At 41.1% G+C, this 25,299-nt stretch overlaps 1 protein-coding gene across 16 annotated transcripts in view; it reads left to right on the forward strand.

The window, feature by feature from the left end:
* LOC144497506 (ecotropic viral integration site 5 protein homolog) overlaps window positions 1–25,299 on the forward strand; it is a 220,782-nt gene that overhangs the window by 129,014 nt on the left and 66,469 nt on the right. For 9 of the 16 annotated variants that reach the window (XM_078218878.1, XM_078218887.1, XM_078218882.1 and 6 more), the window contains one exon: window positions 16,575–16,733. The exons of the other annotated variants lie outside the window; for them this stretch is intronic. In XM_078218878.1, coding sequence (XP_078075004.1) covers window positions 16,575–16,733 — 159 coding nt within the window. The remainder of the gene's footprint in view (window positions 1–16,574; window positions 16,734–25,299) is intronic. 16 annotated transcript variants of the gene reach the window in all.

The following is a 25,299-nucleotide window of genomic DNA, read 5'->3' on the forward strand; positions in this document are numbered from 1 at the left end:
GTGGACTTCACCCATATTGAACAGGCACAAGATTCTTACTGCCTGTGTGGATGAGAGCAAGTTGGCAGAGTGGATCAAAATCTGGCTATGGGCAATGAAAAGAAATAAGGTAGGGACATAATAGTCAGAAGACAGAGACTGTTGACTGCATTCGTGACCTGGCATGCCAAAGGCTCTGTTGCCTGCCAGGGTTTAACGATATCTCGTGGCCGGCAAAAAACCTGGGAGTGGGAGGGAGACGATCCAGTTGTCATGTTCGATGTCAACCACCAACAACATTGGTAGAGCTAAAAAAAAAAAAGGTCCTGTTGAAGGACTGTGGAGCTAGGATTGAAATTGAAGTACAGAACCTCACAGGCAATAATTTCCAGATTGTTACCTGAGCCATGTGCAGAGCAACAAACAGATTAACAAATCTATTAGATTTTTTTGAGGTTGTGACTATCAGGGTATGTAAGGGGAAAGCGTTGGATGTGGTGTATTTGGATTCTCTATTAGTTTCATCCAGCCAATTTGAAAGTGACTAATTTCTTACTGCAGCTTTCTGTCCTTCAACCAATCTGCAAAGTAAATGTATTATCCCTCTGAGCTCCTTATTTTGTGCTATTGCCACTTAAGTGGCAACTTATCAGTGTCCTTTGAAAAGCATCTAGTCATTATCTCCTGTTAGTGACAGGAGATAATGACTAGATGCTTCGGTCAGAGAGGCAGCGACATCCTTTTGGCTAGATAGTGTACTAATCAGGTTAGTACACTATTAACCTGTATAGTTAATAGTGTACTAACTATCGTTCATTGTATTTCCCCACATTACACTTCAAAAATATTTCATTATGGGAGAGGTACGTTGGAAGTTCTTGTTGTTGAGATTGCTGCCTTAGCTGTAGATTGAGAATTAAATAAATAACTGTTATAGTGCTGCCTCATTCTCGGATTGTTGTATCCTGCTGCAGAAATGCTAATGTGAAAGACTCGAGTAAATGGGGCAAAATAAAGACAGAGAACTATTGACAAAATGTTACCCCTCTTATTCTAGATTCTGTAAGCATTGATGGAATGTGATATTTCAAAGATAGTTCTGTCACAGAACTTTTTTGGATTTGTTTAACCACCAGCAGGTTAATTGTCTCAATAACTATACATGACACACAACCTATTTAACATCTATAAAATGTTAGACTCTCTACCATAAAGATACACAAAGGAAAATGCACTAAAGCAACACATTTTGTAGAATGAAAGGGATTGTAGTTGTACTCTTTTTTTTAAAAAAAAAATCTGCTTTGAAAGTTGAAGTTCAAGTTCAGTCAATGATTTGTGGGATAGACAAAGTGGATAGGATAGGATTGTCCCGATTTGTATGTGTGATACACCATTTCTAAGTCAATGGAAACAAATGAGGCAATGAAATGTTGGTGATTAATACTGACATCTTAAAATTAAAATGAGAAGCATCTTCAGTTTTTGTGATGAAACTAAAAGCCACCATCGTGAAGCCGATGTGTGAAAAGGTAAGAGGAAGTGCACAGGAAATTATCTTGGTATACACCCATATTGTTTTCCAAGTAAAACTATATGACCAAATTTTAAAATCGTATTGGCCCAACATTATCCACCTTCAATCTGATTATGCAGTGACACGTGGATTTGTTCCAAGATGCAAGTTAAACATGTTGAGAATTTTAATGGTAGAATTTAGTAAATGCAAGTACACCCACACTAGTACTTGAATGAGTTGAACTACAGAAATGATAGATTTAAATCAGTGTTGCTTTTCTCACTGCTCAGGTCATGGGTAGGTCATCCTTAATGATTTACTCATACTCCTATTCTGAAACCACAAAAAAACTTAATTCTTGTCAAAAGCTGTTAAGATTCAGAATATAGTGCTGTGGTTGGTGCTCCTATTAAAAGTATCACATGACAACTGAATCTTGAGTTCGTTATACAAGTTGAAAGTGCAAACACTTTTTGCAGTGAAAAGTTGTAATAATTTCACTCTTCTACCAGTGATATGAGATGAATCAAAAGTTGCTGCTTTCAAAATGTTCTTTGAAAAAAATGCCAATTTCAGAAATCATAACATTAGATGTTTATCTTGACTTACTGGACATTTTGGCCAACGATGTTAAAATTACCGTTTATCACATGTCAATGTAAATGTAATATGATATTAACAAAAGGTAAATTCCCTTACAACCATGTTCCTCGGTTGAAAATTAATCATGAGACTTGTCAAGTTAATGTATGTCAGTGCAGCATCATCGTAAATCTTTTATATTGTAACAACCCTGCAAGACACGTTATTAAACATTCCTGTAATTTGTTTTGGCTCTCCAAATAGACTGAATGCCACCCCCCTTCTCCCTCGCCGTATTTGTGGTTGAATGCATTGCATATCATGGCGTTGAGTATGGGAGTTATAAAATCCAGGTCCAATTTCTCCTCTCTGCTGAGTTAGTTGGTCATAACTGGAGCCTTCAAAATCTCAAAAAAAACTGCTGTGGGTGAAATGAAGTTATAGCTAACTTTTCAATGAAAAATAAAATTGTTGGATCTATGCAAAACATTGGGCAGGCATGTTTGGAACATTTTTCAGTTCTTGATAACCCATTCTAGAAAATAAATTGGAAGCATGGAAAGGGTCCAAGTAGAGATTCACCAGAATGATGCTTGAAATGAGATTTTTGTGAAGGAAAGCCTGAAAACATGGGCACTTTTCCATCCAGAAGTGGAAAAAATTCAGGAAATTCTAATAGAAGCTTCCAAATTATTGCAGGGTTTGCTGGGATGAGTAGTGAAATATTTTTCTGCTAATTGAAGTTGTAACAGGGAGGTGCATACTTCAAATTGGTAAAACAATTTTTATTCACTTAGCTGCTCTGAAATTTGTACACAAATACAAGTCCAGTTTGTCCAATATTTACATTCTTCCTTTGACAGTTCACTTAGCAAGGTCCAGAAAGCTAAGATGCAGGTTACAAATCCAAGGAGATTGGGAATTCATTATTGACCTCACCATAACGAGAACCCCCACCCCCAATTCCTGTGAAACAAAGCTTTGCACATGATGTTGAGAAAGCCCTTTTAAAGCATACATCGGATTCTGAAACAAGATGTCCTCACACTTTCTTAGCTTCTGTGCAAGCTGAAATTGACATTCATCAGCGTACTTGTGCAAATCCACAGTTGAAACATACCCTTGGCAAATCTCTTTTGAGCTATACAAAGCCATGATAATAAGGGAAAATTTTTCTTCGTATCTCTCTAGTTAACCCACTGTTGAAAATAGCCACGAACTCAAATACACGTACTATTCGAACTCTGGCCTCATTTAAATCTCTCCACCAGCTCCTTTGGTTGCCAAGAGCATAAGCTCTGCCATTCTCTCCCTAAACCTTTCATACTTTCTATCTCTCTTCCTCCCTTTATTCCTTAAACTTATTTCTATTGCCAAGCTTTTGATCACTTGTCTTAATATCTCCTCCTTGTTGTCCAATCTTGTCTGATGACGTTATTGTGAAGTGCCTTGGGATGTTTAACTATGTTAAAGCTATGTAAGTACAAGTTGCTGTTAACGTTCAGAAACCTTTGCAAGGTTTGGCGATACAAGGACTTGTCATGGGTATATTTTTTAAAAACCATATAAGTACCAGTGTGCTGGTACTGATCAAATGATTTCTTTTTCATAAATAGACTTGTAAATCCATGTATTTTTAATTTAATATATGCAGATTAAAAATTCAAGTCTTTAAAAAAAAATCCAGTCTCCTCCCATATTTGCATGGTGGTTGATGGCTCATCCTATCACACCTATTATATCAATTTAGGAGTTTCCCCACTGATGTTTTCTCCACCTCCTTGACTCGACTTATCTGCATCTTGTTCGTAATTCCATCCAATAAATCCTTTCTGGTTTCACACCCTTATAACATGACAGTTTGAATCACAAAATACTAACCTGTTCTTCCATATTCTTATTGTGACAATGAAAATCTTTTCTTTGCATCTTTCAAATTCAGCCAGCAGCTATAATTTATTTGATGATTCCCTATTCCTTCTCTGATGAGACTCTGGAATTTCTGCACCCCTCTAATTGACAAAGTTTAACCCCTAAAAAGTTTAGTTTCTGCATTTGCGTTAAATACTGAAGACTTAAGCCCAAAAATCTTGAAGACTTCTGTCATTCATGACGTCTCTATCTTGGCACCTTCTGCACTGTTGGCACAGCTATAAAAGAAAGTTTACCCGAATGATGACCTTACTGCCACCTTTAACCTCAAAGTTCATTCCCCCTCCTTTTTCTGGTTCCATCTTTGACATTTTACCACCAGGAAAGTAGTTGCACCTTCTCTTGTTTCTCTCAAGCTTCAAATACATATTCCTATGTACCCTTTTCACTTCTTGTGAGCTTGTAACTCAATACGTCATCCCTTTCTTGTAACTCATTCTTACATAGGATCTCAAAATTAGCTTCTATCATTTCCTCCCAGTATTCTTTCTTTAAAAACTCAAGCTTGTTGCATCTAATTTCTCTTTCCAGATTTACACTGAATTTCACTTCAATATTGTTCAATCTCTGTGGTGTCCTGCATTTGGGCCTCCAGTCTTCACTTCAATTTTTCAGCTAAACAAAGTACCAGATATAATATCAAACAATTCATGAGCAGCTTAAGAAATAACATTTGTGTATTTTAGATTGATGGATCATTCAGGTTCATTAAGACCCAATATAATTATAGTTCCATAAGACCAATCGTCCTGTACAAATGTTTCAGAGTCAATTTTATTGGACATTTCCATAAATCAATAATTGTAAGCATACAGAAATAATTCTGTCCTTCTAATAAAGCATTGGGTATTGAACAATATATCAAACACTCCCACATCTAGTCAAACATGGTGGACGACTGAATAAAGTTACCTTTAGTTCTTCCAACACCTTCAATGAACGACAGGGCAGCATTCACTTGCATCGCTGAACTTTGCAGTGTGTACAAGTGAAGATTCTTGACCAGTATGTTTCCAGTGAAAGTAAATATTAAGAATACTCTTACTGTTATCTTAGGTCCACCCCACAAACTTCGTTCCAAAACACTAATTTCCCCAGCAACTGTCTGAAGCTGAAACCTCAGCTGTAGTTTTGCCGAAATCCTCATCCATGCTTTTATTGCGTCTTGATTTGACAATCCGACCAGACTCCTAGCCGACCACACTCCTAGCCAACCTCCCACATCCCACCCTCTATAAACTTAAGGTCATTCTAAACTCTGCCACCTGTACCCGAACATGTATCAAGATCTGATCACCCATGTGTTTATTGGCCTATGTTAGCTCCTAAGCAATATCTCAATTTTAAAACCCACACCCTTGTTATGAAAGTGCTCCATAACCTTGTCTTTCCTTACTCTGTAATCTCTTCCAACCCTACAACCCTCTGAAATATCTGTATTCCTCTAAATCGGACCTTCTGCACAGCCAGTATTTTAATCAGTCCACCACTGGCTGCCATGTCTTCAGCTGCTGAGGCCCAAAGCTCTGGACGACTTTCTCTAAACCTCTTTATCTTCTTTAGAGGAGATAGTTAGTTGTAGACTGGGTACGATACCATGAGAAGGAAAGAATGTAAGAAGTTTAACAAGACCAGGTTAAAGTCCAACAGGTTTATTTGGTAGCAAAAGCCACACACCTGGTGTTGTTAAACTTCTTACAGTGTTTACCCCAGTCCAACGCCGGCATCTCCACATCAAGGAAAGAATGTCCAGATCTACAGTTCTATGGATGACTGAAGATACAGAATGTGAAATGAAACTGGAAAAAAAGAGGCTTCGAGCAAATGTTAGCTTCATATTCAGTTGAATGAAGAAATTTCTCATTTCAGTCCACATGAGATTGTGACCCCAATATTCTACACTCTGAAATCAAGGGAAGCATGTTCCCAGCACTCATTTTGTCAAGTCCCTTAAGAGCTAATATGTTTCAATAAGATCACCTCTCATTCTTCTCAATTGGAGACATGGGCCTGTTCTACTCAATCCCTCCTCAAAAAGTAAATTCTCTTCATCACAGGAATCAGTCAAGTAAACCTACTGGACACCATTGAAGGCAAATATCTCCTCCCTTAGAGAAGGAAATCAAAACTGTGCATACAACTCCAGGTATGGTCTCACCAATGCCCTGTATAATTGCAGCAACATTTCTTCACTCTTCTTCTCACATTTCTCTGGCTAACGTACCATTTGCTTTGCTTATTGCTTGCTGTACCTGAATATTGTTCTTGTGTAATTCACCTCCAAAGCCACACCAGTCCCTCTGAAGATCAACATCTCTCAACATTTAAAAAATATTGTGCTTTACTATTTTTCCGACCAAAGTGGGTAACTCCATTTCTCCACATTTTGTTCCATCGGCCACCAACTTGCCCAATCCAATGAAATCTAATTGTGTAATAGCCCCGACATAGTATTTTAGAGAATGCTTTTTGAAAGTTCAAATACTCATCCACTGATTCCTCCTGTACCTGTTGGTTGTAACGTTAAACAAAAATTTGTCCAACACTATTTTCCCTTGCTTAATTGTGTTGATATTATCCAACAATTGTAATGATTTTCAAAGTGCTGTGCTGGTACACCTCTAGTACTACATTTTAGCATGTTCCCACTACCGATATCAGGCTAATTGGCCAATAGTTTCTAGTTTTCTCACTCCTTCCTTTCATGAATAGTGAGGTTTCATTTGCTACACTCCAAACTATGAGAACTTCTTTGGACTCTGGAGTAGTTCCTACAGATTGGAGGGTAGCTAATGTAAGCCCGCTATTTAAAAAGGGAGGTAGAGAGAAAACAGGGAACTATACACCAGTGAGCCTAATGTCGGTACTGGGGAAGTTGAGGAGTCCATTATCAAGGATTTCATAACTCGGCATTTGGAAGGCAGTGGTATAATCAGACAAAGTCAGCATGGATTTACAAAAGGAAAATCATACTTGACGAATCTATTGGAATTTTTTGAGGATGTAACTGGTAGAGTTGACCGAGGAGAACCAGTGCATGTGGTTTATTTAGACTTTCAGAAGCCTTTCGACAAGGTCTCACATAATACACTACTGTGTAAGTTAAAGCACATGGGATTGCAGGTAATATCTTGAGATGTATAGAAAGCTAGCCAGCAGATAGGAAGCGAAGTGTTGGCATAAATGGGTCTTTTTCTGATCGGCAGTCAGTGACTAGTGGGGTTCCGCAGGGATCTGTGCTTGGACCCCAACTGTTCACATTATATATTGATGATTTGGAAGAGGGAACTGAATGTATTTTCTCCAAGTTTGCAGATGATACAAAGTTGGGTGGGAGGGTGAGATGTGAGGAGGATACAGAGACACTTCAGCGTGATTTGGACAAGCTGAGTGTGTGTGCATCTGCGTGGCATACAAGTATAATGTGGATAAATGTGAGGTTATTCGATTTGGTAGCAATAATAGGAACACAGATTATTACTTGAATGGGTGTAAATTGAGAGAGGTGGATACTCAACGAGACTTTGGAGTCCTCGTGCATCAGTCGCTGAAAGTAAGCATGCAAGTACAGCAGACAGTAAAGAAGGCAAATGGTATGCTGGCCTTCATAGCGAGAGGATTTAAGTATGGGGATAGGGATGTTTTGCTGCAATTGTATAGGGCATTGGTGAGGTCACACCTGGAGTATTGTGTGCAGTTTTGATGTCCTTATCTGAGGAAGGATGTCCTTGCTATAGAAGAGAGTACAGCAAAGGTTTACCCGGCTGATTTCTGGGGTGGCATGTCTGTCGTATGAGGAGAGACTATCTCGGTTAGGATTATATTCACTGAAGTTTAGAATGAGAGGAGATCTCACAGAAACTTATAAAATTCTAACAGGGTTAGACAGGGTAGATTCAGAAAGAATGTTCCCAATGGTGGGGGAGTCCAGGACTGGGGATCATAGTTTGAGGATAAGGGATAAACCTTTTAGAACTGGGTGAGGAGAAATTTCTTCACCCAGAGGGTGGTGAATGTGTGGAATTCACTACCACATAATGTAGTTGTGGCCAAATGTTGTCTGATTTCAAGAAGAAATTAGAGAGAACTCTTGGGGATGAAGGGATCAAGGGATGGGAGGAATGGAGGATCAGGATATTGAATTCGATGATCAACCATAATCAAAATGAATGGCGGAGCAGGCTCGAAGGGCCGAATGGCCTACTCCCGCTTCTAGTTTCTATGACCATTCTAAAATTCTGGAAATTTTGGAAGATGATAGCCATGTATCCACTATCTTTCTAGCCATCTCTTACAATATGAGCATGTAGGCCATTAGGTTCAGGGGGTTTGTCAGCGTTTGGTCCTACTATTTTGTTACTAACTCTGTTTTCTTCACATTTCCTCCTTCAAGTTCCTCATTCCCACAGGCTCTTGGTTCTCAAAACCAAAACGCTTTTAGCACCTTCTACCAAGAAGACACAAAGTATTCATTTACGATCTCTGCCATTTCCTTATTTCCCATTCCTTTTTCTTCTGTTTCTGCCTCTAAGGGACCCATATTTTATTCCACTAATCTTTTCCTTTTTACAAACCTACAGAAACGATTACAATCTGTTTTTGTGTCTTGCTTGTTTTTTCTGATTGGGAGGGTGAGGTCATGGTGGGTTTCAAAAGAAAGGGTGAGAACTTTAAAATCCTGGTGATCAGGAGCCAGCGGACACAGTGGTGGTGATTGAGCAAGATGGGATAGGAGTTAGGACATGATCAGAAGAGTTTTAGTTCGCATAAAATTTATGGTGGGTGGAATGTGAGAGACCAAGCAGGAATAGTGAAGGCGAGAGCTAGCAAAGGCAGGAATGAGTCTTTTAGTAGCAGTGAGCTGAGACAACTGAATTTGAGTGTGTAGATACGAAAGTAGGCATTCTGGGTGAAGGGGCAATATGTGCCCCTGGTCAAATATGACACCAGTTTATGAAAATTCTGGTTCAACCTTGGTCAGTAGCCAAAGAGAGGGGGATGTAGTTTATGGCTAGGGTATTTTACTGGGGACTGAAGACAATGGCTTCAGCCTTCCGATTATGTAGTTGGAGGAAATTATCTCACACATGAACAATTTACAGTCAGTGGAGTGGTTGAGAGATTTAGTGGTGAGAAAGAGCTGGGTGATTTAGTATACCTGTATAAACAGACGTGCAATGTTAAATCCAGGCATTTTAATCAAGTTTATAAATTATTGAAATCTGAAGATCTTGAAATTTAAATTTATTTCCCAGTGAACTTCACCTCACTAAATCTCTGCCAACTTTTGATCTTCATCCTGAAACAGCAGATGAGAGAAAAACTTGATCTATTTTGGAGCATTAGACATCAGATGAGAAACTTAAATTTTGAGGTATAGAACATGGACTTCAGCAATTGAAGAAGGCAGCTCACCACCAACTTCTCAAGGGTAACTAGGGATGGGCAATAAATGCGGGCCAGCCAGCGACACCATGTCCCATGAATGAATTTTTTTTTAAAAGAGTAATGTGTGGCAATACTTTTGGTTTGAGGAAAATGTAACTAAGTTCAAGGAAGGACTGTTGAAAACTTCTGACCTATAAGATCACCTCAGATTCTACAAGTTTCATTTTACTGTCATTAGCAGAACACAAAATATGTGACAGATGTGTGAGACTGATAACCATCTTAAAGGAGAAAAAAGGTCATCAAGAGGGCACACAAAGCCACATTCTCATTATTCTGCATTAGTCATAGTGAAAAACTAAATCTGAACCTTGACTTGTCAGCTATAGAATGTGTCTGAAGGAATCTATAGTTGTGTATTTTTTCATTTTGATGCTATATCCAACATACCTGCCAGATTTTCATTTTTCTAATATGAGAAATCAAATATTTTGTACAATTAGTTTAATCCAATGAACTATTGTGGGTGGTTGAATTGCACTGAGTCATTAGTTATGCTTAAAGCTATGAGTAATCTGGATAGATACAGATTTTAAAACACTAACCATTGAGTGGAAAATCAGTTTTATGTATAAGAAGCTGTGTTGTAAATGTATGAAAAACATTGATTAGACCAAAGCACTTTATATTGAGATCACAGTGGCATATGGCAATTACTTGTGAGCAGCCATTGAAGGTTTTTATTGTTTGGTGCAGTACGCAAGTGGAAGATTATATCGTGGTTATCAGGTACAACATGATTTCCATGTGCCACCTGCCCACTGCAGAGTCTGCAAATCACCCATTGAACTGATCAGCCATTTCAAAGCCCATCAAACTGGCGTGGAAGCAAATTATTCCTGATCCCAAAGGACTGCCTAAGCAGTGAAGATTTGCAAGCATGTTGTGGTGGTCAAAATACACAAATCATCATCCTATTTAAAATGTTAATATAAAATAACCAAACAGACCAGCCTAAATACAGAGGCCCAAAAAAATCCATAACCTCCTTTGCTAGGACGGCACGGTGTCTCAGCTCCAGGGACTTGGGTTTGATTCCCGGCTTGGGTCACTGTCTGGGTAGAGTTTGCATGTTCTCTCCGTGTCTGCGTGGGTTTCCTCCGGGTGCTCCGGTTTCCTCCCACAGTCCAAAGATGTGCGGGTTAGGTGCATTGGCCATGTTAAATTGACCCATAGTGTCCCGGGATGCATAGGTTAGCGGGGTAATGGGGATAGGACCTAGGTGGGATTGTTGTCGGCGTAGACTCAATGGGCTGAATGGCCTCCTCCTGCACTGTAGGGAATTCTCGGAATAGTCATAAATTTGTCAAGATTCCGGATACTCCAGGTACTAATGTTCCCTTTAATTTTTTTTAATGGGGCACAACTTAGCGGGAGCATTAACAGGTACAAATCTTACGGTACAGTTTGCTGGATTCCTTTTGGAAATGGAGCTTCTGCTGTAGAGCGCAGAGGTTCCCATTCTCCAGCCCTCTGTCGGGGCCAGTTCAGCGTCAGCATAGACATGCCGGATCTCACTGGATCACTAGATAAAACCAGGGCCCCATCCGAAACTGCCAACTGAGTTTAGAACTTGGCCACCAAAGGTAAAGAAACTTTTTTAAAAAGTCACCTCTTAATACAAGGAGCAGTTGGGACCATAGTTAGCAGCTTTTCCTATAAACTCCCACTCCCCCTAAGGGCTGTTCTTTAGGTTCCTTTCTGTCACCATATTCTTGGTGATCTTCAAGGTTTTGGACTATGTTAACATAGAATTAAAGAATTTTGATCAATACTGAAAAAAAACTGCCCGTCTTGCATTTGGATAATTATGGTTCTAACAGTTCCAAATGCCTTTCAGATTTCTTCTTTATTTTCTGAAGGAAATGGTGATTCTGATATCAGATGCGTTTGCATCTAACACTTACAGGTGCAACAGAAATGCTCACCGAATATCTTGCAAAGCTCCTGTGACCTGTAGTTAAAGTAGAACTCATTGAAAGTTTTGTTTAGCACCCGTGCACGCATTCAACCCCAATTTAAAAGGGCTCAATCATCCACTATAAAACAGGATGTTTCTCTTCGTCCTAGCCTTGCTAATCATTGGACTTGTTCTCATAATAACAGCAAGGCTACTGGCACTCTGCATTGTAAATGTAACAGCAACTTCTGGTGTCCGCAGATGCATAGTTACGTGCAGAATTCCCAACTTGTTATGCAATAAAAACAGGCGAAAATGTTGGGGCTAGTGCCTTCATGTTTAAATGCTGAATGACTCCTCTGGTCCTGAAAAATTCATTTTATAACGTCTCATTCTCTCGGAAGAAAAAGTTAATTTTTCCAGTCTACCTTTTAACCCTATCTTTTTTTTTGTTTCTTTGGATGTGAGCCTGATTGGCACGACTTGCCCATTCTTAACTTCCCACGAGAAGGTGGTGGTGAGCCAACTCCTTGAGCCACTACAGTCCATGTGGCATAGGTACACCCACAGTGCTGTTAGGAAAGTATTATAGGTTTTTGACCTAGTGATGATATGGTTCAAAGTGACTTGGAGGGGAACTTACAGGTAGTGGTGTTGTCATTAATCTTATCTTGTTTTTTTGACAGCAATGTGGTTGACCTTCAACTGCTCTCGGACAACTAGGGATGGGTAATAAATGCAGCCCTACTAGCAATGCCCATGTTCCATGAATGAATAAAAAAAACGTGATTTTACTAAGTATTAAATATTCAAAATAATTCTAATACTTTCTGGTTCATACTCTTTATGATTCGTTGAGGAATCTTAAATCTCGTTAAAGAGTCTCTCTGCTTCTTGTCCTAATGATCTCATAGAAAGAATCATAGAAACCCTACAGTCCAGAAAGAGGCCATTCGGCCCATCGAGTCTGCACCGACCACAATCCCACCCAGGCCCTACCCCCATATCCCTACATATTTTACCCGCTAATCCCTCTAATCTACGCATCCCAGGACACTAAGGGGCAATTTTTAGCATGGCCAATCAACCTAACCCGCACATCTTTGGACTGTGGGAGGAAATCGGAGCACCCGGAGGAAACCCACGCAGACATGAGAATGTGCAAACTCCGCACAGACAGTGACCCAAGCCGGGAATCGAACCCAGGTCCCTGGAGCTGTGAAGCAGCAGTGCTAACCACTGTGCTACCGTGCTGCCCTATGCCATGGTTCCCCTATATTGCTCACCATATTGGAAAAGACGTAGGATGAGTGGAGGTCTCTTTTCAGAAGCCAGTCAAATTTTTGTGGGCAGCTATCAGTGAGAGGTATTCATTTTCAATCTTGCCCATCTCTTGTGGATCCGCACATAGATGACCTTGTTGATCCTTACGAGGCTCTATTCTTTCCCTAGTTATTCTTTTGCCCTTTCTGTATTTGTAGAAACTCTTTGCCTTATCTGCCAAAGCAATCTTCTGTCCCCTTTTTGCCCTCCTGATTTCTCTCAACTCTACTCCAACACCTCTATACTCTTCAAGGGATCCATTTGATCTCAGCTGCTTATGCATGTCATATGCCGCCTCCTTCTTGACCAGGCCCTCAATATCTCGAGTCATCCAGGGTTCCCTACTTCTACCAGCCTTGCCCCTACACTCTAAGAGGAATATGCTTACCCTGAACCTTGGTTAATACAATTTTTAAAGCCTCCCATTTATCAGACATCCCTTGGTCTGCCAACAGACTCCACCAATCAACTTTTGAAAGTTCCTGTCTGATGCCATTAAAATTAGCCTTGCCCCAATTTAGAATTTTAACTTTTGGGCCAGACCTATCATTCTCCATAGCTATCTTAAAATTAATGGAATTATGGCCACTGGTCCCAAAGTGATCCCTCATTAACACTTCTGTCACCTGCTCTTCCTTATTTCCTAAGAAGAGGAGGTCAAGTTTTGCCCCCTTTCTAGTCAGGCCATCTACATACTGTATGAGAAATTCCTCCTGAATACACAACAAATTTCTCTCAATCCAAGCCCCTAATATTGTGGCTGTCCCAGTCAATGTTAGGAAAGTTACAATCCCCTGCTCTTACCACCCTATTTTTCTTGAAGCTATCTGTAATCTCCTTACATATTTGTTCCTCAATGTCACGCTGACTATTTGGGGGCCTATAGTACAATCCTATCAGTGATTTCCCCCTTATTTCTCAGTTCTGCCCATATAGTCTCAGTGGGCGAACCCTCAGAAATATCCCCTCTCAGTACTGCCATGATGATCTCCCTAATGAAAAATGCAGCTCCTCCTCCTCTCCTACCTCCTGTTCTATCTTTCCTATAGCATCTGTACCCTGGAACATTTGAGCTGCCAGTCCTTTCCCTCCATTAGCCATGTTTCACTAATAGCTTTAACATCCCAGTCCCATGTACCCATCTATGCCCTGAGTTCATCTGCCTTGTCTGTCAGGCCTCTTGCATTGAAATACGTGCAGTTTAATCTAGACTTCCCTTGCTCTCTGCCCTGCTCTTGCCTGACCTGTCTAGTACTAGGATTACTGACACTGCCTTTATTATTTAACGTGCTCTCTTTAACTTCCATGAAGTCCTCGACTTTCTCTTCTGTGTCCTTACTGCTTTGCTCCCATCCCCCCTGCCAAACTAGTTTAAATCCTCCCAAGTGGCTCGAGAAAATCTCCCCGCCAGGATATTAGTCCTCCCCCAGTTCAGGTGTTACCCATCCCTCTTGAACAGGTCACCCCTGCCCCAGAAGAGATCCCAATAATCCACAAATCTAAATCCCTGCCCCCAGTACCAGTTCTCAGGCCCCACATTCATTTGCCTAATCTTCCTATTCTTGCTAGCACATGGCATGGGCAATAGTCCAAAAATTACTACTTTCAAGGGCCTGCGCTTTAGTCTTCTGCCTAACTCTCTACATTCATACTTCAGGTCCTGATCCCTTTTTCTACCTATGTCGTTAGTACTAATGTGTACAAAATAATTCTGGCTGTTCACCCTCCCCTTTAAGAATGTCCTGTAACTGCTGAGAGACTCCCTTGACCCTGGCACCAGAGAGGCAACACACCATCCTGGAGTCTTGATCGCGGCCACCGAAACATCTGTCCGTGCCTTTAATTAGCGAGTCCCCTCTTACTACTGCTCGCTTGTTCTTTGCCCCACCCTGCTCCACAGCAAAACCAGGTGTGGTGCCATAGGCTGGCTGCTGGTATTTCTCCTGAGAGGCTATTCCCCTCAACAGTATCCAAAATGTTTGAAAGGGGAATAGCCACAGGAGACACCTACAGTACCTGCCTGCCTCTCCCAATAGTCACCCATGTATCTGACTGAACCTGTGGTGTGACAACCTCCCTGTAACTAATGTCTATCACACACTCTGCTCCACAGTGCACCCAGCTGCTGCTCCAACCGAACTGGGAACACCACCTGCAGACCAAGTTGTCGGGGGAACTAGAATACTCTGTAATTTCCCACATCTGACAGGGGGAGCATGCTACTGTCCTAACTGCAATAACTACCCTTTTACAGTTAAAAGGATAACAGAATCTCAACTCACCTTTCCCTTGCTTGTGGACTGCACAGTGACTTTTCTTTGATAAGAGGAGGAGAGAGGGAGGGAAACACTGAAGTAGTGTTTGGGGTTTAACTGTCCCTAGATAACAGCTCCTCCACAAAACACTTTCTTGTTCAGGTCCTCCTTCTGGAAAGGGTGACTATGGCGAATGTTACAGATTTTACCATAAGACATAGGAGCAGAATTAGGCCACTCGGCCCATTGAATCTGCTCCGCAATTCAATCATGGCTGATACTTTTCTCCTCCCTGTTCTCCTGCTTTTTCCCCATAACCCCTGACCCCCTTATTAATCAAGAACCTATCTATCTCTGTCTAAAAGACACTCAATGACCTGGCCTCCACAAACTTCTGCAACAAAGAATTCCACAGATTCACCACTCTCTGGCTGAAGAAATTCCTCCTCATCTCTGTTTTAAAGCATTGTTCTTTTAGCCTGAGGTTGTGCCCTCTGGTTCTAGTTTTTCCTACTAGTGGAAACATCCTCTCCACGTCCACTCTATCCAGGCCTCGCATATCCTGTAAGTTTCCATAAGATCCCCCTTCATCCTCCTAAACTCCAATGAGTACAGACCCAGAGTCCTCAACCATTCCTCATACTACGAGCTCTTCATTCCAGGGATCATTCTTGTGAACCTACTCTGGACCCTTTCCAAGGTCAACACATCCTTCCTTAGTTACGGGGCCCAAAATTGCTCTCAGTACTCCAAATGGGGTCTGACCAGAGCCTTATACAGCCTCAGAAGTACATCCCTGCTCTTGTATTCTGTTAAGGTTAAAGTATCAGTTGGCATATTAGTATCGCTAGAGGTAAAACTGGCTCTTTTGTCAGTATTTGGTCTCTTTTTCTTGCTGTTGAATTTTGAGTAGTTGACTATAAGCTGTGATGTTGAAGCATCTGCATGGTTTACTGGAAAAGCTTTCTCTCTGATTCTTGATTAAATAGTTTCATTTAGGACCATATATACTTGTGCAAAAGTGATATCAATGTTTTAGGCCAAAGATCATAAGCTGACGTGTCAGGTATAATGTTTTCAAGGGCTTGGCACCTGTGCTTGATTTGGGCCCAGGTGAAATCCATAAAGAGTGTCTCAATGGAATAAAATAAAAGTCCACAGCATTAAAAGAATTCATATTCACCATCATTCATCATCTGATCACTTTTTAATTATATGAATAAATAAAAACAAAAATGTAGAAATGTGTTAAGTATTTACTGATACCTGTGCTCATTTTCATTGGAATTTATACATTTACAATTAAATCAAATCATTAATGTCGCCAGGATTATACTTGGATTTTGAAATTTTGGGGTTTTGATCCCTGAAAAACTAGGGTAGACTTTTAAGTTGTATGAAAATTTACAGTTTTAGGCCAAAAATCATGGGGTTGATTTTTCTAGTAGTAACCTGGTGTTGTTAAAACTCTTACTTGATTTTTCTATGCAGGCATACAGGAATATAGTCTTAACTCCAAACATGTCACTGAAGTTGCCGTTCCTTTTGTTTGCAAAATGTATAGCTGTTCAAGCTCACTGTTTTTAATTCCAGTGTGTGAGATGAAAACCAATGGAAATTCTGTTTTTTCTTGTAGTCTCTTGGCCTGAATTTCCTCGGGAGGCCTGGGGCTAGCGGAGGGCAGGTGAAAGCGTCCACTTGCCCATTGATACCATCCTTGACCTTATCCGATATCACAAGATCAGACCAATTTGTATGTTCTGGTGCAACTGAGACACTTGGTCAGCTATGGGAGGTGAGGGATGCAATTTTGCATGTGTCCTGTTGTGCTTTAGAACCCTGTAGCTGAGTTGTAGTGTTTACCTGTTCTGGCTTGTTGTGCACACTCCACTTGTTGCATTTGTGCAGACTAAATTAAATTGTGTGTCCAGGAGGTTTAAGCTTGTGGTAAGTACAAACTCCTGATTCTGACTATTTTCATGAAAGTGCGGGAAGCAAAGCAATCAAGCACCACATGAAATTGAGCAGCTAAACTTTGCTGTATTTGATAATACTGCACAACTATGCATACTAAGTGAGGTGTGTATGTAACATAGAACGTTAGAGAACTACCTATTACTTTGATACTTATAGTTATACCAACCTAATCTTCCCTTATCATGTCCTTTAAATCCCCCTTCCTTCTTTAGTTTTTGATTTGATTTATTATTGTCACATATATTAACATAGTGAACAGTATTGTTTCTTGCATGCTATACAGACAAAACATATCATTCATAGAGAAGGAAAGGAGAGAGTGCAGAATGTAGTGTTACAGTCATAGCTAGGGTGTAGAGAAAGATCAACTTAATGCAAGGTAGGTCCATTCAAAAGTCTGACAGCAGCAGAGAAGAAGCTGTTCTTGAGTTGGTTGGTACGTGACCTCAGACTTTTGTATCTTTTTCCCAACAGAGAAGGTGGAAGAGAGAATGTCTGGGGTGCATGGGGTCCTTGATTATGCTGCCTGCTTTGCCGAGGCAGCGGGAAGTGTAGAGAGAGTCAGTGGATGGGCGGCTGGTGTCTGTCAGCAGCTTCCTAATCTCCTTTTTCCTTTTCTTAGTTGCATATATTGAACAAAGATAAACTTATGTGGACGGAACCCATTTGCCCACCGCTTCATTCATTCATTCCTGCTACTCATAGTCCACAAGAGGGCACAAAATTCTGTTCTGTCGCAAAATAAATTTGAAGCCCTTTGTGAATAGGCTAAAGTGCAAAGGAACCAGGAGGATGTGGTTAGAATTTTTGTTACATTCGTTTTTGTGTTCTATTGAAAGGATGGCGGAAGAAAATTCAATAGCAATTTTCTGATGGAAGTTGTAGATATGCTTGAAAAGGCAAAATTTGCTGAGTAAAAAGGCAAAGAACAGGTGTGTGGGACCAGTTAGATAGTGTTTTCAAATACGAAAATCACGAATAATCTCGATGTGTTGAAAATTGGAAGCAGCCATCAACCTCCCAAAATACCTTGTTTTTGAATATCTGTTGGAAAGTGTCTTTAAACGTCTTTGTAGAAAAGTACAACAAACACTGCATTTTCAATCCAAATGTTTTGCTGAAAGTTTTCATAAAATATATATCTGAGAACTGCACATTTTGACCTTTAAGAAGTTGCATGTTTTCTGATCTGGCTGATTCACCTGAGGTTGGTTTCCAAAGAAAATAAAGAAATAGGAGCAGGAGCATGGCCCCTGCTCTGCCATTCGATACGATTATGGCTGATCTGCCTCAACTCTACTTTGCTGCCTGCTCCCATATCCCTTGATTTCCAAAAAAGATCCCTTGATCTCCAGAAACTAAAAGTCTGTCTATACCTGCTTTGATTATACTCATCAGTGGAGCATCGATAACCCTCTGGAATAAAGAATTCCCCAGATTCCCATCCTCTGAGTGAATAAATTTCTCCTCGTCTCGAACCTAAAAAATCGTCTTCCTCTCCTGATGCTGTGTCACTGCGTACAGCAGACATCTTAAATCCCTGCAGTAATATCACCAGCGATGCCTCTGCAAAATCCTGCAAGTTCAATCGCGGGATGGATGCTCCAATATCAGTGTCCTCTCTCAGGCCAGTATCCTCAGTTTCAAGGCACTGGTTATGGTTAATTGGCCACGTTGGCCAGGCATTCGCACCCCTGAAAAAAGACTCCCACAGCAAGCTCTCTACTCCAAGCTTCACCGTGGCTAACAATGACCAGAATGGCAAAGGAAACATGGGGAGGCAATGGCCTAGTGGTATTATCACTATATTATTCATCCATAAACTCCGCTAATGTTCTGGGACTCAGGTTTGAAAACGCAGATGGTGGAATTTGAATTCTATAAAAGATATCTGGAATTAAGAATCTACTTGACCATGAAACCATTGTCGATTGTCAGAAAAACCCATCAATAGTGTTTTTGGCAATGCTACATCACCTCGTGACAAAATATGGATTCATGGGAGTTCCGTTATGTCTAATATTTAAGATGCACCTGATTTCTTTGCGATAACAACAGCAGCCAGATTTTCAATTGCTATTGTCTATGTAAAAGAAGGTTAAACCTTTAACTCTTCCCCCCCCCCCCCATTTTGTTTGAACTCAGGATTATTTTCTGCACTGAATCTGTTTCCATTTAAAACAGCTTTAGTGTCATTTTAACTTCACCTGAAACCCGTTCTCTATGCTTTATTTTTTAAACCTCCTCCCAGCCACAACAAGAGGGCCATTGTAGCTGATGTTCCATCAGTGCTGCTTCTCCTCCATGCATTAACGCACAAGGTGTGGTCAAAAGTGAATAAGTGAGGCAGGGGAAGCACAGAACAGACTGGCATTCTGCCCCCACCCCCACACTCCCCCATGTAACTTGGCTTCCAGAGCCCAGGCGAAAGCCATATTCTGTCAGCGGGGAGGAGGCACTCTGGATCCAGTAACTGGACGGTGACGGTCGCTTTTCTTCCTCCTCCACTCTGACCGCTCTCGTGGATTCTTCAAAATCTTCCTGCTGCCCCCAAGAAGCCGAGGGAACCTCTGGTCTCAATAGGCATTTCCTTTGAGGTGATAGGATGGTTGTCGCCAGGACCAGGAAAGGTGACAGAGACATCAGATCTTCAAACAAAAAGCTGCGATGGTAAACCTTTGCCTGACTCGTGTTTAGATTGCGGAGGTGTAATTTGGAAGTTGCTTTGATTAAGTCAAATCAGGCAATCCACTGATGTGGGAAAATGTAGCATGTTTATCATTTTGCAATATTAGTAATAGCCCGTTATGATGGGATAACTTGCTTTCTGTGTCCATTTGCTGTGTGATGGTTTAACAATTGTATTGATCCACCTCCAGCAGGAAATAAATTGTAACTAAATGGCACCTTTTACATTCTCAGGGCATTCCAAATACTACGAAAGACTTTTGAAATATAGCCACTTGTAAGAAAATGTGCACACAAGATCCTGTAAGAACAATGAGAATGGTGGTCATAATCTGTTGACCTGTTTTGTTAATGTTGATTGAGGGATAAATGTTTGGTGAGGGCATCCAGAGAACTCTCCTAATTTTAAATGGGGCCTTTTCCACCCACCTGAGGACTGACAGTTGAATGTGTTATCTGAAGGACAGCACCTCAGACAGTGCAGCGGTCCCTCAGTACTGAACAGAGGTATTACTATATGCTGGTTCCTGGAATGGGTCTTGGAATCCATGCTATTCTAACCCAAATGTGAGAATCAGGGGATTGAGCTAAGCGATGTCTGTTCAAAAGACTGAAGAAGCACAAGAAAGGGAATAGGTGTAGAATGTTCAGTGTTACAAACCCAGTTGTGTTGCTACTGGAGGGAAGATTCCAGAATGGAACCCTGGCTGAAAAGATCATAGCTTTTACTTTTTTTTAGAAAATGTGAAGGAGCAGAGTCACAGGACTGCTAATTAGCTTTAACAAAAAAAAACACATTTATTAAACATAAAAAGCTTGATTACATTACAATACACCAAGTTTGATTACATTACAATACACCATTACTCCCCTCTTAGCTTCACAAATGTATACAACTTTCAAAAATAACATCATACTCTGAGCCAAATGGCCGATGCCACTCAACCAATCGTCCATGGATTTCTCTCTCAACCCCACCCTTTCCAATGATCGACACATGAGGGTTTCCCAAAATCATCTTTCAAGCAATGCTTTCCATAAGCTATTTGCATTAAAAAATAGACTTTAGGTTTTCCAACTATCCTGTCAAACAAGGCTTCTGCTCCACTTTTTAACAAGGAATCTGGCACCAGGTTTTCTATCTTTCCTTTCAGGCTTCCTTATCTTGAACTGCAACATGCATCCAAAATTCTACACAAGCTCAGGTACTCAGTCTCCAACAGGATACCATTGCTTCAAACACTGGAAATAAGGACATCAAATTTTCTGATTTCTTTAGATATGTGGTTCGTCTGTAGCCAACCTCATCAGCTCTTCTCTCCCCAGGCCTGACTTTGACTGCCATAATCAGTATCCTCTTCTCGAGGAAGTTCCTCTTTGATCCTTTTTAACTTCAGTATTCCTGGAGTTTCTTTTCCATTCCCTGATTTCTTGAACCAACTATACTTGTGTTCCCCTGGAGTTTGCTTTTTTTGCACCTTACTCCATCGTATGGCTGTTCTGCTTCTAGCAGAGCTGCCTTCACTCTCGCTATCCAGTTCCAACTGCTATAAATCCAGCAATAGCTAAACTCAGAAAACGTTTCTACCCTAAAGGTGCCCCTGGTTACTAAGCAATGACTTTATCCTTCTTCCAGCTTGTTTTTACTCTGTAACCCCCTCTAAGCACAGTAGTACAGTTTGAGCTGGTCAAATCCTCCCCAGATACAAACACCTTTGTCTACAAACTTTAGATTTACGCTTCCTTACACATCCAATGTAAATTAAACCCACTTAAAACTATACCTCATTTCTCATATTTAACATATAAATATAGATAATCTAAAACTACCTCTGTTTTATTGACATCAGTTCCTGTGTTAAGGAAGAGATGCTGGTGCACCTCTTGGGTTATGCTCCCACAATATCAATTCTGACATGGGATCTTTCAATAGGATGGACTACCACCATGCAACATGATGGTACCTATAGCAGACCAAAACTGGTGGCAGTAGCAATATGTGTATCCATTTGAAATATAGGTGTACAAGTATTAGTGATAGTCTTTGTAAATATTCTGGTTAAAAAGTCTAAAATACAGTCTTTGTCCCTAACCTGCCATCTGGATTTCTAAAAGAACAGTTTTGAATTTGCTTTACAGAGAAGAGGATTTTGAGATCGATGTCTCTGTCCAGTTTTAACAAATCTTCACATCATTCTTTGTTTCAAGTTTATTGTGGTACAGAACATAACTTCCTGCCCTCTTGTGGACTCGGGCAATAGAAATGTTTGAATAAGTGAGGAAGTGGGTTCTATTTATGCTACAATATTTCTAGCTGCAGATGTGGAACTATTGTGGACAGGTGACACTGGACTTTTATATCGACAGTGGTGGGCAGAAAGGTGTATATATCACCCAGTTTGAAAGTAGAGTGCAGCAGCAGAGTCTGATTTTTTTCTTGGGTGTGGACCCTCTATAAGGAAGTATTCTTTGTGTTTTTGCAAATATTGAAAGATAGCATTTTATGCTTCAAACAAGAACTAACAAATTAACCGGGCTGTTTGCATCATTAATCATGAGATGAGATGAGATGAGACTTTGAAGGCAGTTAAAATTATGACTTTTGTAGCAGACTTCAGGGAGACAATGGCCGAGTGGTATTATCGATGGACTATTAATCCAGAAACTCAGCTAATATTCTGGAGGCCTGGGTTCGAGTCCCACCATGTCAGGTGGTGGAATTTAATTTAATTTAAAAATAAATATCTGAAATTGGACATGGAACATGGTATCCAGCATTCCTGAGGAACTTTTCAAAGCCACTCTTCTCTAAAGGTGTCCAATTTGTCTGTCATATTTTCTCAAGGAGAAATTGGTGATGGATAAAACCAAACTAATAAACTGAGAAGGTTTAAAATAAGCTAGAAACTACTGAAAATAGACATCAGCCTACTTTTCCGGATATAGGAGGGCCTGCTTTTTCTCTGCCCATTTTTCTGTTTCCATTTCCAATGTCTAGAATTCATAAAATATCCAACTTGTTTTTTAAAAAAAAGTCACAAAAAAGTGTACTTTCCTTTTAAATTGTTGAAGAGCTCTATCCACTGTGTTCACATTGGATGGAAAACCATAGCAACGCTAGTTTTCTGTCTGTGTATTTGATAAGCTATTTTTATCTAGATTTTAAAAATTGATAGGCAGATACCATGTTCTTTGGTGTAGCTCAATCTGCGTAATTTTCAAGTGAAGTACTTGTTTAGTATGACTCATAGTTCATTCTACTGACATCTCCAGACTAGTTCCTTTGAACAGACCATGACACATTTGATGGTGTTTTGCAAGCAGTGGAAGTGTTTAGACTGGCATTTAGGTGATCAAATTTTAATCAGTTTTGGACTGAAGCTAGGGGATTGCAAATGCCATTTTTAAAAATTATGATTCCTGCAGAGACCAATCCCTTCTAAAAAGGGATAAATTTCCCAACTAACCAAAGAAGATAACTGACTGACAAGATTTTCCACTTCATGACTTTTACTGTAATAGACAAACTAAAATTAGGTCTACAGCAGATGCCATCTCCCTGGCCCTAAACTCAACCCTGGAACACCTGGATATCAAGGATACCTATGTCAGACTCCTATTTATTGACTACAGCTCCGCCTTCAACACCATTATTCCTACAAAACTCATCTCCAAACTCCATGGCCTGAGGCTCGGCTCCTCCCTCTGCGACTGGACCCTGAACTTGCTAACCCACTGACCTCAATCAGTAAAGATCGGCAACAACACCTCCTCCTCAATCATCCTCAACATCGGTGGCCCAAAAGGCTGTGTCCTCAGCCCCTTACCATACTCATTATACACCTACGACTGAGGCCAAATTCCCCTCCAACTCGATTTTCAAGTTTACTGATGACACCACCATAGTGGGTTGGATCTCAAACAATGATGGGAAGGAGTACAGGAATGAGATAGAGAATCTGGTGAACTGGTGCGATGACAATAATCTCTCCCTCAATGTCAATAAAACGAAGGAGATAATCATCGACTTCCGGAAGCAGAAACATAAAAGACAAGCAGGAAGAGGCCATTTGGCCCTTCAAGCCTGCTCCACCATTCATTACGATCACGACTGATCGTCCCACTCAATCAGTGTCATGGAGCACATGCCTCTGTCTACATCAATGAGACAAAGTGGAAATGGTCGAGTGCTTCAAGTTTCTAGATGTCAAGATCACCAACAACCTGCCCTGGTTCCTCCATGCCAACGCTATAGTTAAGAAAGCCCACCAATGCCTCTACTTTCTCAGGAGGCTAAGGAAATTTGGCATGTCCGCTACGACTCTCACCAACTTTACAGATGCACCATAGAAAGCATTCTTTCTGATTGTATCACAACTTGGTGTAGCTCCTGCTCCGTCCAAGACCACAAGAAACTACAATGATTGTGAACAAAACCCTGTCCATCAAGCAAACCAGCCTCCCATCCATTTACTGTCTACACTTCCCGCTGCCTCGGAAAAGCAGCCAGCATAATTAAGGACATCACGCATTCCGGACATTCTCTCTTCCACCTTCTTCCGTCGAGAAAAATATACAAAAGTCTGAGGACATGTACCAACCGACTCAAGAACAGCTTCTTCCCTACTGCCATCAGACTTTTGAATGGACCTACCTTGCATTAAGTTGATCTTTCTCTACACCCTGGCTATGACTGTAACACTACATTCTGCACTCTCTTGTTTCCTTCTTAATGTGCGGTGTGCTTTGTATAGTGTGCAAGAAACAATACTTTTCACGATCTAATACATGTTACAATAAATCAAATCATTAATACAATTCAAATTTTACTTAACAGGCAGCTAATACATTGAGCTAAAGAAAATATTCTTTTGCATTAACCAGCTAAGGCAATCAAGATATGTCTTCCAACTCTTTTTGCTGTTCAGCAAATTTCCATGTTACAAGAACGAGTTCCATGTTCTTAGCCTTTCAGTATTGTGTGTGTGTGTGTGTGTGTGTGTGTGTGTGCGTCCGCTCTGTCTCTCTCTCTGCGCTGTCTGTCTCTCTCTCTGCCCTGTCTGTCTCTCTCTCTGCCCCTGTCTGTCTCTCTCTCTGCCCCTGTCTGTCTCTCTCTCTGCGCCTGTCTGTCTCTCTCTCTGCGCCTGCCTGACTCTCTCTCTGCGCCTGTCTGTCTCTCTCTCTGCGCCTGTCTGTCTCTCTCTCTGCGCCTGTCTGTCTCTCTCTCTGCGCCTGTCTGTCTCTCTCTCTGCGCCTGTCTGTCTCTCTCTCTGCGCCTGTCTGTCTCTCTCTCTGCGCCTGTCTGTCTCTCTCTCTGCGCCTGTCTGTCTCTCTCTCTGCGCCTGTCTGTCTCTCTCTCTGCGCCTGTCTGTCTCTCTCTCTGCGCCTGTCTGTCTCCCTCTCTGCGCCTGTCTGTCTCTCTCTCTGCGCCTGTCTGTCTCTCTCTCTGCGCCTGTCTCTGTCTCTCTCTCTGGCCTGTCTGTCTCTCTCTCTGCGCCTGTCTGTCTCTCTCTCTGCGCCTGTCTGTCTCTCTCTCTGCGGCCTGTCTGTCTCTCTCTCTGCGCCTGTCTGTCTCTCTCTCTGTCATCGCCTGTCTGTCTCTCTCTCTGCGCCTGTCTGTCTCTCTCTCTGCGCCTGTCTGTCTCTCTCTGCGCCTGTCTGTCTCTCTCTCTCCCTCTCAGCCCCCTCTCTCTCTC

This window comes from Mustelus asterias, chromosome 8 (assembly GCF_964213995.1).
Source record: "Mustelus asterias chromosome 8, sMusAst1.hap1.1, whole genome shotgun sequence".
Classification (NCBI taxonomy): domain Eukaryota; kingdom Metazoa; phylum Chordata; class Chondrichthyes; order Carcharhiniformes; family Triakidae; genus Mustelus; species Mustelus asterias.